Genomic DNA, 15,037 nt, shown 5'->3' with positions numbered 1-15,037 from the left:
GACCAGCTCCCGTGTGAGAATCCTCTTGCAGCTGGTCTGGCCTGGAAAGGGGAACACTGAGAAACCTTGGGGTACAGATGACTGGAGATGGGTCTCTAACTATCCCCAGGTGGCTCCTGGACAAGGTAACTGCTGCAAGCTTGCTGGCCCTGCTGCCTGCTGGTTTGAGGGACACCGCTGGCAGGAGTGTGGGTGCTGAGTCACAAATAAGGCTAAAAACTGATTATCTGCCTTCTGGTCTTCAGTTTCACAAATGAGATTGTGGAATTAAGGGGCTTTTAATGTGGAGTAAAGGTTTCCTTTTTCCTGCATAACGGAGAGGCTTACCTTCCTGCGGAAGAACAAAACCCCACATCTTGGGATGGAGAGAACGTGAGCTCCTTTCTGCTTTTTGCCCCTGGCTTGCACTTTCCCCCACTATAAGCCCGCGCCATCTGCAGGGACTTCCCGGACTGATGTGCACGCGGGCTCCTTGCACACAGACAAGGAGAGCAGGAGGGCTCAGGCACAAGCTCGTGCCTGCCATTAGGGTCTCACTGGGAGCGGGAGGGAGACAAAGAGCCAGAGGGCTGAGGTGAGGCCTGGGGTTGGGGGAATAGTGGGAAGGGAAGAGGTGAAACCTGTTTTGAACTTTGGTTACGTTTACCCCCCAGCCCCTGCCGTTCGGTGCCTGCGATCGCAAGCCGTGTGCGAGGGACAGCTCTGAAGATGCTCTGCTAGCACAGCGAGGCCGAGCGAGCCACCTCCAGGTGGTGGCAGTGAGGGAGGCAGCGAGCCATAAGGTGGTTACTCTGGCAGGTGGCTGGCTCCGCAGGTGTCAGGGCAGGGAGAGCTGGGTACCAGGCTGGCAATCAATAATTCAAGGAGGCGGTCACATGCCCTTGCTGGCTGTCGCAGGATTCCTCTCTCCCCAGAGTCTGGTTACTTCCAGAGATCAAGTTCCAGCCTCTTGGCTGGTGAATTATTAAACTCCAGCAGCGCTCTGTTCCCTTTGTACCACGTCTGTGTCTCCTGCTCTCCTTCCTTGCCAGCGACGGGCTCTTTCCATCCAGCCGGCTGTGCGGAAGCGGAGTCCTCCAGGCCAGTACAGCACCTTGTGCTCTCCTTTGCTCCTGGGTTCTCTGCAGTAGAGGGAAAAAGCCCCAGAGATGGACCTGTCCTACAGATCCACCATCTCCATCTATAAGGTGAGTGCCAGCACTGAAGGCTGCTCCTGTCTGCCTCAGGGAGACGTGCGGGTGGGAGGAGGAGAGCTGTGTTCTGCCAAAGGCTCCCTTGAAGGATGGGCAGCTGAGGGCTGGATCCATCCCCGGGCTGAACTGCAGCAGCTCCTGTGGGCTGTGTTGGAGAGCAGGTGGGTGGTAGGGAGGGGAGGGTGGCATGGGTCTTTGGGCAGATCCGGGAAGGAACTGGGCAACCAGGGTGGTTTGGAGACAAGAGCATGTTTCTGAAGGGTGACATGGCTTGGTTGCTGGTTGGAAGGAGGAGTCCAGTTGGCTGTTTTCCCCCTTGCTGGAAAGAGCAGTCTGATCTCACCAACGCTTCCCTGTGCACATCGGTGCTGCGTCAAGGTGGTGAGGGCTGGGAGAAGGGGGAATTCCTTATTCCAGCCTCTGGTCTGCTTTGCCGCAGGCAATAAACACCTTTGATAAATACAGCAGGTCAGAGCAGAGAGGCTGCTCTGAAGCAGTCCATCCCTTCTCTTACTAAGCTGCTGAGTCTGACAGTGCACCACATCCTGGCTAGGAAAAGGTCATGTTCGTGCCTCGGTAACAAGCGGTGGCCCTCACCCCAGCTGGCTCAGGGATGAAGGAAAAGGCTGCTCAGATCCCCTTGCAGTTACTCCCCCGTCTGCAGTGGGTGTGGGGCCTTGGGAGGAAGCCATCTTCAGGCCACCACTTGGCTCTGCCGCCGGCTACCTTGCCCTCTGGCATTGCTCCTCTCCCGGCTGGCTGGAGAGGACTCAGGTCAGCCGAAGATCCCAGCTGCCTTCAATGCGGGGAGCTGACTTTGTGCATGGCTGTACATCACCACGGCCACCCAGCGTGGTGGCTGGGGGAGCTCTCTGGGTCCCTGCGGCACCCAGCCAAACTGCAGCAGGAGGGCATCGGCCTGCTGAGGTCTCTGGGGCGCGGGGAAGACTGACGTTAACGTGCTTCTGCCTGGCCACAGAGTATCCTGGAGCAGTTCAACCCTGCGCTGGAGAACTTGGTGTACCTGGGGAATAACTACCTGCGTGCCTTCCACGGTGAGTGGGGTCCTGCATAGCCAGGGCTCCAGACGATGCTGCTGCATCCGTCCTGGGCATCCGCTGTGCTGTCACCCAGGACCAGGTTGCTGGTCAGCTCCTCTCTGACGTGTCCTGAGCTGCTCTTAAGCTGCTCTGGGACCCACTGCTGTTATTAGGCACAGGTGGGGAGAGACGGGGTGCCCTTGTCTATAGGCGAGGTACCAGGGGGTGGCTGTCCTGTGTGCTGCTTGCTGGGGCTGGTGATGGTGGGAAGGCAGGCCAGATCCTTACCTCCCCTCCCCTCTCCTCTCCTCTCCTCTCCTCTCCTCTCCTCACAGCATTATCCAAAGCAGCTGAAGTGTATTTTAAGGCGATTGAGAAGATAGGGGAGCAAGCACTGCAGAGCTCCACCTCACGTGTGCTGGGTAAGGCTTTCCTGCTCGCCATCCTCTGTCCTGTGATGAGCCACAGTTAACACTTTTTTGGCCTTCCCCATTAGCTGGTCCCTTCCCAGGTACTGGGGGAAGGAAGACGGCTCCTCTAAATGGTGCCTCCCTGTCCAGTTGGTGAGAGTCAGATTTATTTTATATCCTTGAATATCCCCCAAAGCCCCAGCACTCTCCCCTGTATCTCTCTGAGATCAAGGACTGAGCCCAGCTCCTGGGATGGACCTCTCATGGAAACCAGTCCTTGCTGAGGCATCCTGCCCTGAGCGCTGAAGTTTTCATCTCGGAGGAACCATTTTGCTCCTCCTTGCAGGTGTGAGGGAAAACCCAGAAAGCGTGGACTGACAACAGCTGATGGGGTGTTGTCCTCCCGAGCCTGCAGCCAGCTGAAATGGCAGCTTGGAGCTGAGGGGCTTATACTCAGCAGCGCAAATAATGCTGCAGCCTAACAATGGCTGCTGAAAATATGTTCAGGGAACTGCTCTGCTGCTAAACATTTTTAAACAAAAAGCTTCCAGCAGATATGTCCCTTCTGCAGACTGCTGTCGTCGTCTGCACCACCCAGCTCGCTCCTCTGCTCCCTGTCATCAGTCTCTTCCTTTCCCCGTTTCAGAATACCAACACCGGTGGAGCGGGACCACGCACAGCATCAGCAGCAGGTGCTGTAGCTGCTTTCCCGTACGACAGCCAGAACCATGCAATGCAACTAGGGTACCACTGGTGTTGGAAATGGAGCTTGTAGGGGCTGTGGCGGAGTGAAATCCGGCACCCAGAGCCCATGGCAGAGCTGAGGCTGCCTGCCAGCACCTGGGGCTATAGCAGAGCGCTGGGCTGGCAGCTTCATGGGCTGGAGCAACCCCATGTTAGCAGTGCCTGGAGGACTGGTGGTGGAGCTGAACCCTGGGGAGGAAGGCTGCTAGCTTCTCTCAGGGTGCAGAGAGCAGAGTGTGTTGTGATATCTGTTGGACTTTCACACCTGTATATCATCAGCTTGAGTTGCACGCTGCTGGTCTGCCTCCTTGGGCACACAAGGAAATGGCTATGTGATTTTTCCACCCTCTCTCGTCTCTTTCCCTGAAGGTGAAATTCTGATGCAGATGTCCAACACGCAGAGACTCCTGAGCTCTGATTTGGAAGTTGTGGTGAGTGGTTTTCCCGAGGGCTGGGGCAGGTGGGGAAAAAAGGGACTTCCTTAACCACAGCTTGTGAGCATTTGCCCAATTTGCCTCATCTCCCACCCTCTCCCACGCCTGCTGGCTGGTGCCTGCCTCCCTGCCATCCCTGCTGTGTGTGACGGAGGCCTGTTACAGAGCTGGCATGCCTAGAGCCTGGCTGGTGTTCGATGTTTGGTGCTGTTGGTGGACTGTCACCACCTCTCCGCAAGCATGGTGGCAAGTGCGCGGTAGACTGAGCAATGCCTGGCTCTGAAGAAGTGACGAGGCCATCCTCTCTTTCCCTGGGTGGCAGTGGTGGGACGGGAGTGGAGGGGATGCTAACCCTTCCAGACACTGCTGTCTGTGCCCGTGCCAAAGCTCAGGGGTTAACAGTTGGGCGGGTAATGAGTATCAACACACAGGCTGCAGGGCTGCTCCATGGTAGCCCTGATGTGCCCATTTCTGGCTTCTGTGTGGGGTCCGGGTGGCAAAGGAGTCATTAGCTCTGCGGGTTTTATGACCCACCTCTCATCACGGTGCATTTAACGCCCCATATGGTGAAGGGATGAGGGTGACGGCTTCTTCGTCTCTTCCAGGCTCAGACCTTCCACGTGGACCTGCTGCAGCACATGGAGAAGAACACCAAGATGGACGTGCAGTTCATCAGTGTGAGTGATAAATTCCCTTCTCCTCCTCAGCCCTCCTTGTTTCCTTCTCGCCTCTGCCCAAGGGGAGCTTGAGCACTTGAGGTGTTTCCTTGACTTTCCTCAGCAGGAGTTAGGGGGCCTTATCTTCTTCTCTTGTCATGGACCAAACACCCTCTAGTTTGGCTGATGATGGAGGGCTAAAGAGGGCAGGCAGCTGTTCTCCTTTGTGCAGTGGGACTTGCCAAATGCTTCAACGGGGCTGAGAGACTTGGCATCTCAAAAGCAGAGTTCCCAGCTTCCCCGAACCACGGCCTTTGCATAGGGTGTGGGTCCTGTGCCATTGTGGCCCAGCTGGTTGTGCCAGTGGGTAGTGTCATGGAGGGAGACAGAGGCCTGGGGGCTTGCTCCCCGTGCTGGGGGAGCTGGGTGCCAGTTTTTGCTCCTGGGATCCTGAGGCTCATTAGCACTCTGGGACCCTTCAAAGTGAAGAGAAAGGTAAAGAGAGTTTTAATAAGAGATCAGTGGGACTCAGATGCTCAACCGTCCGTCAGAGTACGACCCCTCCGGCATCACTGGGTAGCTGGGTCTCCGGTTCCTCACCCAGCCTGGTTTCTCCCTGGCAGGAAAGCCAGAAGCAGTATGAGCTGGAGTACCAGCGCAGAGCCACCAACCTGGATAAGTGCATGACAGAGCTGTGGAGAATGGAGAGGGCCCGTGATAAAAATGTCCGGGAGATGAAGGTGAGCAGTGTTTGCAGGAAGGGGTGCTGGAAAAAGAACTGGATGATTTCTCTGGAGCCAGGACTGATTTCTGAGCAACCTTGTCCTTCCTTAAAAGCCAGAGGGTTGCCCACAACATTCAAAATGCAGCAGGCTTATCTGGAAAGAAGAAAACTCCTTTTCTGTTGATCTGTGCTTCTCGCTTCTGCTAAGCCCTTGCCTCATTCGGCAAGCCTTAGTGAGCAGAGACTTGGTCCCTGGCACTCTGCTCTAGCTCCTCTGTGCTGCTCCAGCACTGCAGGTGGGCTGGAAAGCTGGTAGACACAATGACCCGTTTCACCCCTTCCCCCTGCCATGTGTGAGCCCACTCCTGACTGGATTTACACTGATCCCTTCCTCTCTCTTTCCCCTGCGGCCCAGGAGAATGTGATGCGACTGCGCTCGGAGATGCAGGTGTTTGTCTCTGAGAGCCAGAGGGAGGCTGAGCTAGAGGAGAAACGCCGCTACCGCTTCCTAGCTGAAAAGCACCAGATGCTCTACAACACTCTCCTCCAGTTTTACAGCAGGGTACAGCCCCGGCGTGCCGGAGAGCGGAGCTGGGGGAGCAGGCAGCATGGATGGAGGGGGAGGATGCAGGCAGGAGGGAGCCAGGGCTGAGCCACCCTTTGGGTGACGGCAGCATCTGTACATGGACTGGGCAGGAAACTCTGTCTCACTTCTTGCTGTGGGGTCCAAGCAGACTGGGAGAGCATGGCTGGGGGTGAGGATGGTGCTGACATGGGGTTAGTTGGGTGTGCGAGCGATGGGAGAAGGAAGGAGGATGTAGGTGTTTATAGCAGGGTCTTTGGGACCATGGGGTCTCTGCTGGAAATTCGCTTCTGCGGGGCTCTGTTTAGCCATTCCCACAAACCTCATTGTGGGAGGATCTGGTCCCTAATCTAGTGCGCGTGGCAGCCCTCGGCTCCCTCTGTAGCTGTTCTGTCCCAATCATCACCCCCTCTTCTCTCTCTCCCCAGGCCCGGGGCATGATCCAGACCAAGACACCGCAGTGGAAGGAGCAGCTGGAGGCCAGCCGCAACCCCTCAAACAGCCACTCGCAGGGGCTTCTTGCGGCCTCCCATGGCCAGGGGTATCCATCAGGCCGGCTCACCCCCACGCACCTCGAGATGGTGAGGAGCCCACAGACACCCTCTGCCTTGGCGGTGGCGAGGCTGCAGCTGCCCCTCTCAGGCTGCAGGGCAAGGCCAGTCCTTGGCCAGCCATGGTACTTGCTGCCTTGTCCAGCTTCTGTGGCCTTTCCTGGCCAAGATGAAGGGAAGTGTGTGTGTGGGCTGCAATGGGGGAACTTGCTGGGTTTGACCTTCTGGGAGGGACTGGGTATGTCTCAGAGCATCTCCCGCTTGACGCGGCCCCTGTGGATTCAGCCTCCTTTCCTTCCAACAGCCCCAGAGACCCCTTGGGGACTTTCCTTCTCCCATGTCTGGGAGTAGATCCAGCATCTTCTCTCCAGAGCCTCCAGAAATGAGACTGTCTCCTCAACCAGAGCCCCCCAGGCGGCCGCTGCAGAGGACACCGTCAGCCAGTATGACCCATGTCCGGGAGCAATGCTGTGGGGCAACAGAGCAGTTGGGCCTCTCCGGGATCAGGGTTGGGTTTGGGGAGGGACTACCACTCTGTCAGACCGCTGGTCCTCAGCCACATTCCTGGGCGTGGTGAGAGGGCAATGCATATGGGAGCTGGGGAGGGCGAGGCTGAATGAAGCAGCGGGTGAGCACAAATTTCAGAGTACAGTCCATCCGGGACAAGGCCAGGTTTCCCGGCTGGCTGTGTGTGTGTGTGGGAACCCACAGTTGTGCAGTTTTCAAGGCTCCTTGAACCATGAGGGCTGGTTCTTACTGGAGTTCCCATTTTGGTAATGCGCCTTCCCTTGCACTACCAAATTAAATATTACCCTGCCCTACAAAACTCAGCCAGTTACCTCATGTCTCACCTGCTTTTCCTTCCTGAAAAATTCAAGTGTTTAAAAAAAAATTTATAAAGGGGGCAGAGGGAGAGGAAAACAACCCAGATTCTCAGTTGCTCGAGCAGGGTTGGGAAGAGAGACATCAGCCAGTCATTTAGCAGGCAGTGCCTGTGCCCTAGACATCTGGCCAAAGAGGCCATAGCGCAGAGCAAGTGGTTTCAGCTTGAGTTGATTTTCTCCTGCAAGATGAATGTTTTGCCCTTTCCCATGCTACGCCCTGCTCTCTGCCTGCAGAGAAAGGCCATCCACTCCTCTAGGATAATTACTTAACTGGGGAAGCGCTGCTCCCTTTGAGGCAGCGTGGGTTTTGCAGGAGATTGCCAGAATCCATCCAGACCCCTTGGATGTCTCCCCACAGGTTTGCTTCCTACCGGCCGTACCTCCCGTTCGGGTTCTTTCGGCGAGGCCAGCAGCGGCAGCGAAAGCAGGAGGAGGAGCGGCACGGTCAGAGTGCAGGCTATTGTGCCCCACACAACAGGTGCCAACCGGACCCTGCTACGGTTTGACCCCGGGGATGTCATCACGGTGCTGATGCCAGATGCACAGAACGGCTGGCTGTATGGCAAGCTGGAGGGCTCGTCCACGTAAGTGACTTTGGTGCTCTAAATTGGCCTGGTGCAGGCTTATCAGGTCTGGAACTGGGAGGCTTATGCCCGAAATTGTCTCCCCCCTCCCCTCCTGGTGTGGCTTGGGCACTGTGTCTCACCCACCATCTGGGTAGGACATCGCCATGTCCTCAGTCATGGGCTGTGCCTAGCACGGGGGCTCTCCAAGCCAAGGAGATGTGGTGGGGCAGGGCTAGGGTGGATGAGCTGCCCAAGAAAGCTCATGGGGCTTTGGGTGGAAGAGCCAGGGAGGCAGTGACCGCCTCCTGGCTTGCATGACTGAGTGACTCCTCTCATGGGACCCAGATCAGGGCCGTGAACTGCTGGAGTTACCTGAGAGGCCTGGCATTTCTCAGCTCACACCACAACTGCCACCGCAGCCTCCAGCACAGACAGGGCATGGAAACTGCTGCACCCAGCACTTACTGAATTACTCCTCGTGGCACTGCCGGCCAACACCTGTGTGTGCAAAGCCTGCCCTGTTCCACACGCACCGTGCTCTGCAGGGAAGCTCACACTCAGATGGGAGATGGGCAAAAGCAGTGCCTTTCTTTGGGGGTGTTTCTGGGGTGGAGCTGCTTTGCCCTGAGGAGAAGGGATTTGCACAGCTTCCTCGTGTGCTAGCCTTGGCTTCCTTGTGATTGTGCTCAGCCAGGTAAGCGAGAGTCCTGCTCCAAGCTCAAGGACTGTCTCGCCATAACCCCATGCCCCACCTTGGGGTGAGAGATGTGCAGAAACCCTGTCACACGAGGTAGTGGCAGCAGCGGCTTGGCTGATGTGTGGGATGGGTGTAGATCAGGAGTTCTGGGCAGCTGCATCTGAAGAGCCACCATCCATGGTTGCCTGGACCTCATTCATCTCTGTTCCTGTGCCCTAGATGTGGCTGGTTCCCCGAAGCCTATGTCAAGCCTCTGGAGGATGCGAGGGAGATGGAGGAGCCAGCCACCAGGTAACAGCAGAGCAACTGGCCAGGCAGGAGCTGAAGTGGCTATCCCACTAACACCAGTGGGGTGGTACCTGTTTGGGGTGTGTCCCGTGGAGAGCTGCAGTGCTGCCATGCTGGAGCATCTGCTGAGAACCTCACTGTGCCCTGAGATCTCACAGGCTTACCCTAGAGGGCTCCCCTAACACGTGCAATATCTTCTCAAAGGCGCTTGTGACTGGGCCGGTCCAAGCCACGTGTATTTTCTCCAGAGGCATTCCACAGATACGTGTTGTGGCTAGCACTGTGCTTCTCCCTGTTCCTTGGTCTTTGACTCTCACCCCACTGTCTTCTCCTCTTGCTCAGGTCCTTCCCACTGCGAAGCAGTCACAGTATGGATGACATCCTGGACCATCCCAGCACTCCTTCTTCTAGCAATTACTGGCCTGCTGCTGCCCAGCCCAGTTTGCCGAACCCACCTCCCCTCTCGGTGGGTACCACCAGTCACCAGAGTGGGGTGGCCACCCTGGCCAGTTCTGGCTCCAAGGTGAGTGCAGTGGGGGGGGTGTGTGTCTGTGTGTGTGGCGTGGGCCATGTCTGACTTTCATCCTCCAAGGCACACCTTTTCTGCATTGGCCTGTTGAGAAAGAAGAACACCTTCCAGATGTTGGTGTGTCGCCTCCTCCCTTCCTGAGCTGAGGGGTCTTGTTAGCACTGGCCTTTCTCACCCAGTCTGTTTGCATGCCACCATGTGCTGGTGGCCCCTGCCAGTCAGCTTTGTGTGTGTAGATCCTCAGTGCCTGGCTTTACTCCCCCAAGGAGTCCCCCCAAGAGACTGGTTCTCTGCCACTGCCCTTCTCATTTCTTTCTGTTTTTGCTCACCAGGGACCCTTCAGTTCAGTCCTTTTCTCCATGACCTCCCAGCCTGATTTCTGGTGGCTCCGGGGCAGCACCTCTTTCTGCTAATAGTAGGACTATGGAGTGATCAGGCTGGGCTGGGAGTGGGTGACCAGCTAACAGAGATGCCATCCTTCTTCTCCCTTCAGAGAACGGAGAGGAGTTTCATAGGGCTCCTCTTCTAAATTCAAGCAAGGGTTGGGTTAGAGTCACAGCTGGAGTAGGGCAAAAGCTAGGAGCAAAGACTGGTGGCACAGCCATTTTGGTGAGCCTCAGAGCAGGTTGTGTCCACCCCATGGCTTACGGATGGCGTACTGAGAAGGAAACCCTCCACTTATCACTGATACCAGCTGTGGGGAATTGACTGGTGGGGACAAAGTTAAAGTTGAGGCCAGTTAAAGGTGAGGACCTGGGAGAGAGCGGTGCTGCCTGTGGGGCATTTCTTGCTCAGCCTCATAGGAGGCTGGGAAACCTTGTTGCTGGTTCCAGGCCACTGTGAGGTTGCAAGCAACTGGATGGCTCACAGGACTGAAAAATGCAACGTTTAATTATGCTTTTTTCCCTTCATGTCACTGTCTGTGGTTTCAGGGAGCCTCAGGCTGCACAAAACAGAGGTCAACAGGCTCTGCAGGCTATCCCCACCTCTGGGTTACTAGTTTTCATCCAGTCCCAGGTCTAAGGTGTAGGGATAGACCTGGGATTGAGCAACAAAGCATGTGGAATATTTAGAGTACCATGGCAGAGAAATTGAGCCTCATTAGAAGTTTGGAAAGACTCAGCCTTGCTCTAAGCTTCTGCCCAAGGCATCCTCCAATTGAGCCAGCAACAAACGGGTGCGTGTTTGACTTCCCAACTGGAACACAAATAGCCACATGTGGCTTTCTTGTCTGCCACCAGCTACAGAAACTGGCCTACTTTATCAGGCCAGTTGTCACTAATTCTTCATTATCTACTGGCCAAGAAAAGGGCCACAGGGCCTAGGTCCATCTTTCTCCATCAGGTTGGTTCACATTTAAGCAGTATGTGGCATAGGGTAGGTAGCTACGGCTCTTGAGTTCCCCATGGATGCAGGAAGCATGTGAGGGCACTGACAATAAACTCTTTGCCAGGGTGTGTGGGCAACATGAGGGGGGCATCTCCGGCTGTGCTGGCAGGGTGGAATGTAACTCAGACTGTCACTGTTTGCTGTGCTCTTCAGACAGACACTTTGGGGATCTGAGGCATCTCCTTTCTTCCCCAAGACAAAAGGAAGTGACCTAGGGGAACAGGGAACCTGTGGTGTAGGGACAAGCCCCCACCACGGAAATCAGGGTGTTGTCTGTAGCAGTGAATTTGTGGGCTTTTGCAAAGCTTGAATGAATAAGGAGTCAGAGCCCCGTTAACAGCACTTGGGCTCCTAATTCACTGAAGTGTTTTCTGAAATCTTCCTCTGTGTGTGCAGTGTCTCCTGCCCCACTTCTCTCTCTCCATTCCGCACCCCAGATCGCTCACTGCTGCCTTTCTTTTCACTGCAGAAATCGGGAGTATTTCACCAGCCCCCTGAACTCTTCCCACGGTGAGTGAGGCGTGGAGCTCCACCGTGGAATCATCAGACAGGGGGAGCATTATTACAATGCTATTATTATTTAATCTTTGGATTATCAAATGTGGGAGGAACAGGAAAGTGGCCGGAGGAAAGCAATGCAAACCCCACCTTCCAGGACAGGAGGCAGAGGTGGGCCAGTCTGGCCTCTGCCAACTGGGAGGGCTCTCTCCTACCTCTGGTAACACAAGGTAGGACCTGAGAACCCTGAGCACACGGCCAGACTTGGATGCTTCTTCCCATCCATTCTGGAAGAGCCACAATAGCAGCTTGCAGCCTGAGCGTGGAGCTACATGATTTGTGCAGCTCTACCTGCTTGGGAAGGGCTGAGGTGTAAGGGACGTGGCTTTTAGCTTTGGTGAGTCAGGTCTGTGGAGATGAGACTTACCATAAATCCCTGCTTGCCTTCTCCCCTGCGGCTGGGTTGGTGTCTCCATGTTTCCGGCATGGTGCTGTGGCCTCTTTCTGCTCCCTGACTCCTTGTTCGGAGGGTCAGGGGCCACAAGTGTAGTGTGCTAGTGCAAGGGACAGCCTTATGCCAGCATCCCTTCTTCATCCTATGGGAGCGTGAGAAGCCCTGAGGAGAGCCCAAGGGGAACCACGTGGGAACCTGCAGCTGGGTGTGTTAAGGAGGGAGAAAACACACTCAGCGGCCAGCTTTACCGCGCTCTCCTCCTTGTCATGGAGGTGGCTGTCTGTCAGGACTAAAGAGCCTTTGCTTGGTCAGTGGGAGCCCGGCGTGGTCTTTGCAGATTTCCTGATGGTTGCCTGTTTCCTTTCCCCTTGCAGAGGTACCAACCCCTTTGCCACAGTCAAGCTGCGACCCACGGTCACCAATGACCGCTCAGCACCCATCATCCGATGAAGCGGGGCTGCGGACAGTGGAGAATTTCAGCAGGGAAGCGGGAGGCATACAAGTGATGGGCTGAGACTCTCAGCTGGGCAGCAACCTAGTGCTATCATTCACGGAGTAACCTCTCTTTTCCCCTCCCTTACCTCCGGGACATTGGCACTTACCTCACCCGGCTGTCTGGCTGCTTTAGCCAACAGCAAATCCCTGCTGCTCTTTGTGGATTGCCCCCTGTCCCCCCCTCCCTGTGTGATGTTACTGTACTTGAGTGGGAGAAGTCTGGTGCTAGTGGCCTGGGAGAGGGGATGCTGCTGGTCTGGGAGGTGAAGGGACGGATGGGTAAGATTGTCTGCAGCACGGGGCGGTGCTAGCAGGATGACAAAGGCGAACCTTTGCTGGCCCTGCTGTGGGCAGAGAAGGACACTCGCCAAACAGTCCCTTTGCTACCAGAAATACGAACCCCAAAGAAAGGAGGCCACAAGAAGGCTTCCGGCGATACGGTCCGGCTGATGGGATCTGCAGTGTGCAGCTCTGCTCTCAGCCCCTCTGGCAATTGTGTCCATTTGTAGCAGCATCTGCCCCTTCTCACCCCCAGCACAGCCCCTTCCCTTGCTGGGCAGCCCTGGGGCAAGGTGGGGGCAGGTGACAGTGCCCAGGGCTGCTGCCCAGCTCCTTCACCTATTGTCCTGTGGAAAAGATTTGGGTTTTTTTTAAATAAAATGGAGAACACCACTTCCGTAGCCATCCCAGTGGCTGGGACATCACCTCGGTTAGAGGATGCAGGAGGAGGAGGATGTGTGGTCTCCACCAGCACTGGGGCCATGATGGCTGCCCACGGTTGGGTTGTGGCTCCAGATGAAGCAGCTGCCAGCCCAGGAGGCCAGGGTGGACATGGAGGGCACCAGGAGGGCTGCACTACCTGCTGCTGGCCACCCCCTGGGCTCCCGCTGCTGTGCTGCTGCTGGAGGGCAGCAAGCCCCCACTTCCCAGCTGCCATGCATGGGCAGGCCTTGCCTGGGAGGAGGAGGCCTGGTGGCCATCTTCTCCTCACCCACTGCTGGGCACCCCAGGTCCCAGGGCTGTTGCGGGGGGGATGTGTGTGGAATATGCTCCCCTGGAACCTGTGGGGGGTCCCACCAGCCTGGCCCCGCTGCTGGGGATGCCCTACATGTGCTGGGGGAGACCTCACAGGAGAGGTGGCATGGGTGAGGGAGGGAGTGAGAGCGACAGGCAGGGCTTTAGCCGATTAGCCTTATTAATAGAAATTAAACCCTGGCTGCGAGCACTGCAAAGTCCCCACAGCCCCCCCGCTGCTGCCCCACCACCAGGAGGCTGAGGGGCTTTGGGGTTTTACAGCCTGGGCCTTTCCCTCCCCAAAACACCACGTGGGGCAAGCCCCGGCCCCCTCCCTGGGAGTAAAACAAGTTTCCCCCATGTGTGGCCGGAGACTGGCTCATCCCCGGGAGCCTGCCAGACTCCCTTCTGGGTGGCAGCCACTGAAGGGGGTTGGTTTGTTTCTTTGGGGGGGGGGGGGGGGTGGTTAGTGAGCTGCCAGGGGTGGGCTGGATCTGGCACTTGGAGCCATGGATGGCACCTCGGCCGGTTCACCTTGTCTTCCTTCTCTGCTGGGCACATGCCCTGCAAAACCACGCCAGCGCTTCTCAGTCCTTCTGGCTGGCAGCTGAGGAAGCAGCAGGGGGCTTTGAAAGCAGCCCCTTCCCCCATTGCATCACTGAAGCATGAGCCCCTGCCCTCATCCTCCGCTGCCCTCCTCCCTGGCACCCTCCCTCCTGGCAGGGTCCATCACCACCAGCACTTCCCCGCCCTCGCCCCACTTCCTCCTGCCTCAGCCCCTCTGAATCTGCCCCCGCCAGCCTGCCCCGCTCTGCTGGGGGAAAGGCGAGGAGCCCCTGGGCAGTGGGATTACCGGGGGATTCGGGCCGCGGCAGGCAGCCACCTCCTCCCCATTGGCTGGGAAAGCCTCTTAAAAGTGGAGAAGTGCTTTCTGCCCGCTCAGCACCCGCCGGTCTCTGCCGACCTGAAACCATAAGCAGCTGCTGACCCACATCCACGCTGGGAGCGCCGTGGGGCACTACCTGCACCTGCAGGAGGCAAGAGGGTCCCCCCTGTGTGGGGCATCACCCCAGATTGGCCACGGGCAGCATTGGAGCTGGAGGAAAGCAGGCTGAGAGGGGGATTAGCTCTCTAGTGAGGACGTAGTCGCCCCACAGGAAGGAGTGGGGCACAAGAGACTGCTCCACGGGTGCTGGATTCCTGCAGGCATCGCCCTGTGCCCAGCTGACAGCATGCCCACCATGGAGCAAAGAGGCAGCAGGACCATCTAACCAGGAGCCCTTGTCCAGAGCTGGGAATTGCCAGCCAGAGGGAGAAGCGAGTGTTGCTGACGGGTCCGCTCAGCCCTTGGAGGCTCAGCCCGTGCTCGAGAGGCCGTCTCTTCGTTGTGCAGGTGAGTGGCGCAGAGGGATGTTTGCATCCTGGCACCGGCTGCTGACAGGACAGCTTGTCCCAGGCCTGAACTCATTTAATTCTCTAACAAATGTTTTCCTAGGGTGTTGTCTGCGGGCTGGGGAGGCTGGTGGCATGAATTGTGGCCCTTGCATTTAATAAGTAGACCGCCCCCCCCCATACTGTGTGGAGGCACTAGGAGCCATCCTAGCATTTCTGTGGACCCTCCTGGATGCAGCTTGCCTGGCACAGTGGGGCTTTGCTGGGCATTGTCCAGCACTGGATGCTCTGTGCTCTGTGTGCACCCAGGGACTGGTAGCCACGGCTGAACCTGCTGCGGCCTTCGCCCTCCCAACCTGGGCTTGTGACTTCTGGTGTCGGCGCAAGTCTTCTCTTGGCACCCACCTGCACCTCGCTCTGCATCTGTGCCTGCTCTGGCCCGCCTGCCTGTGATGCACAGGGAAGGGCAGGTGCCCACGCTGATGAGCTTTTTAGG

The 15,037-nt window shown here is 57.0% G+C and overlaps 1 protein-coding gene across 1 annotated transcript; it reads left to right on the top strand.

Annotated features, from left to right (window-relative positions):
• Nucleotides 1–1,080: 1,080 nt before the first annotated feature.
• BAIAP2L2 (BAR/IMD domain containing adaptor protein 2 like 2) lies at nt 1,081–12,610 on the top strand. The gene is made up of 14 exons (XM_009951683.2): nt 1,081–1,187; nt 2,173–2,248; nt 2,569–2,655; nt 3,757–3,818; nt 4,427–4,498; nt 5,101–5,217; nt 5,617–5,763; nt 6,213–6,365; nt 6,640–6,778; nt 7,578–7,803; nt 8,702–8,773; nt 9,113–9,293; nt 11,158–11,198; nt 12,015–12,610. The coding sequence occupies exons 1-14, from the start codon at nt 1,149–1,151 to the stop codon at nt 12,088–12,090; spliced, it is 1,488 nt and encodes a 495-aa protein (XP_009949985.1). The 5' UTR covers nt 1,081–1,148; the 3' UTR covers nt 12,091–12,610.
• The last annotated feature ends 2,427 nt before the right edge of the window (nt 12,611–15,037 follow it).

The sequence above is a fragment of the Leptosomus discolor genome, chromosome 1 (assembly GCF_034619465.1).
Source record: "Leptosomus discolor isolate bLepDis1 chromosome 1, bLepDis1.hap2, whole genome shotgun sequence".
Classification (NCBI taxonomy): Eukaryota; Metazoa; Chordata; class Aves; order Leptosomiformes; family Leptosomidae; genus Leptosomus; species Leptosomus discolor.
This window is presented reverse-complemented; position numbering and strand designations above follow the sequence as displayed.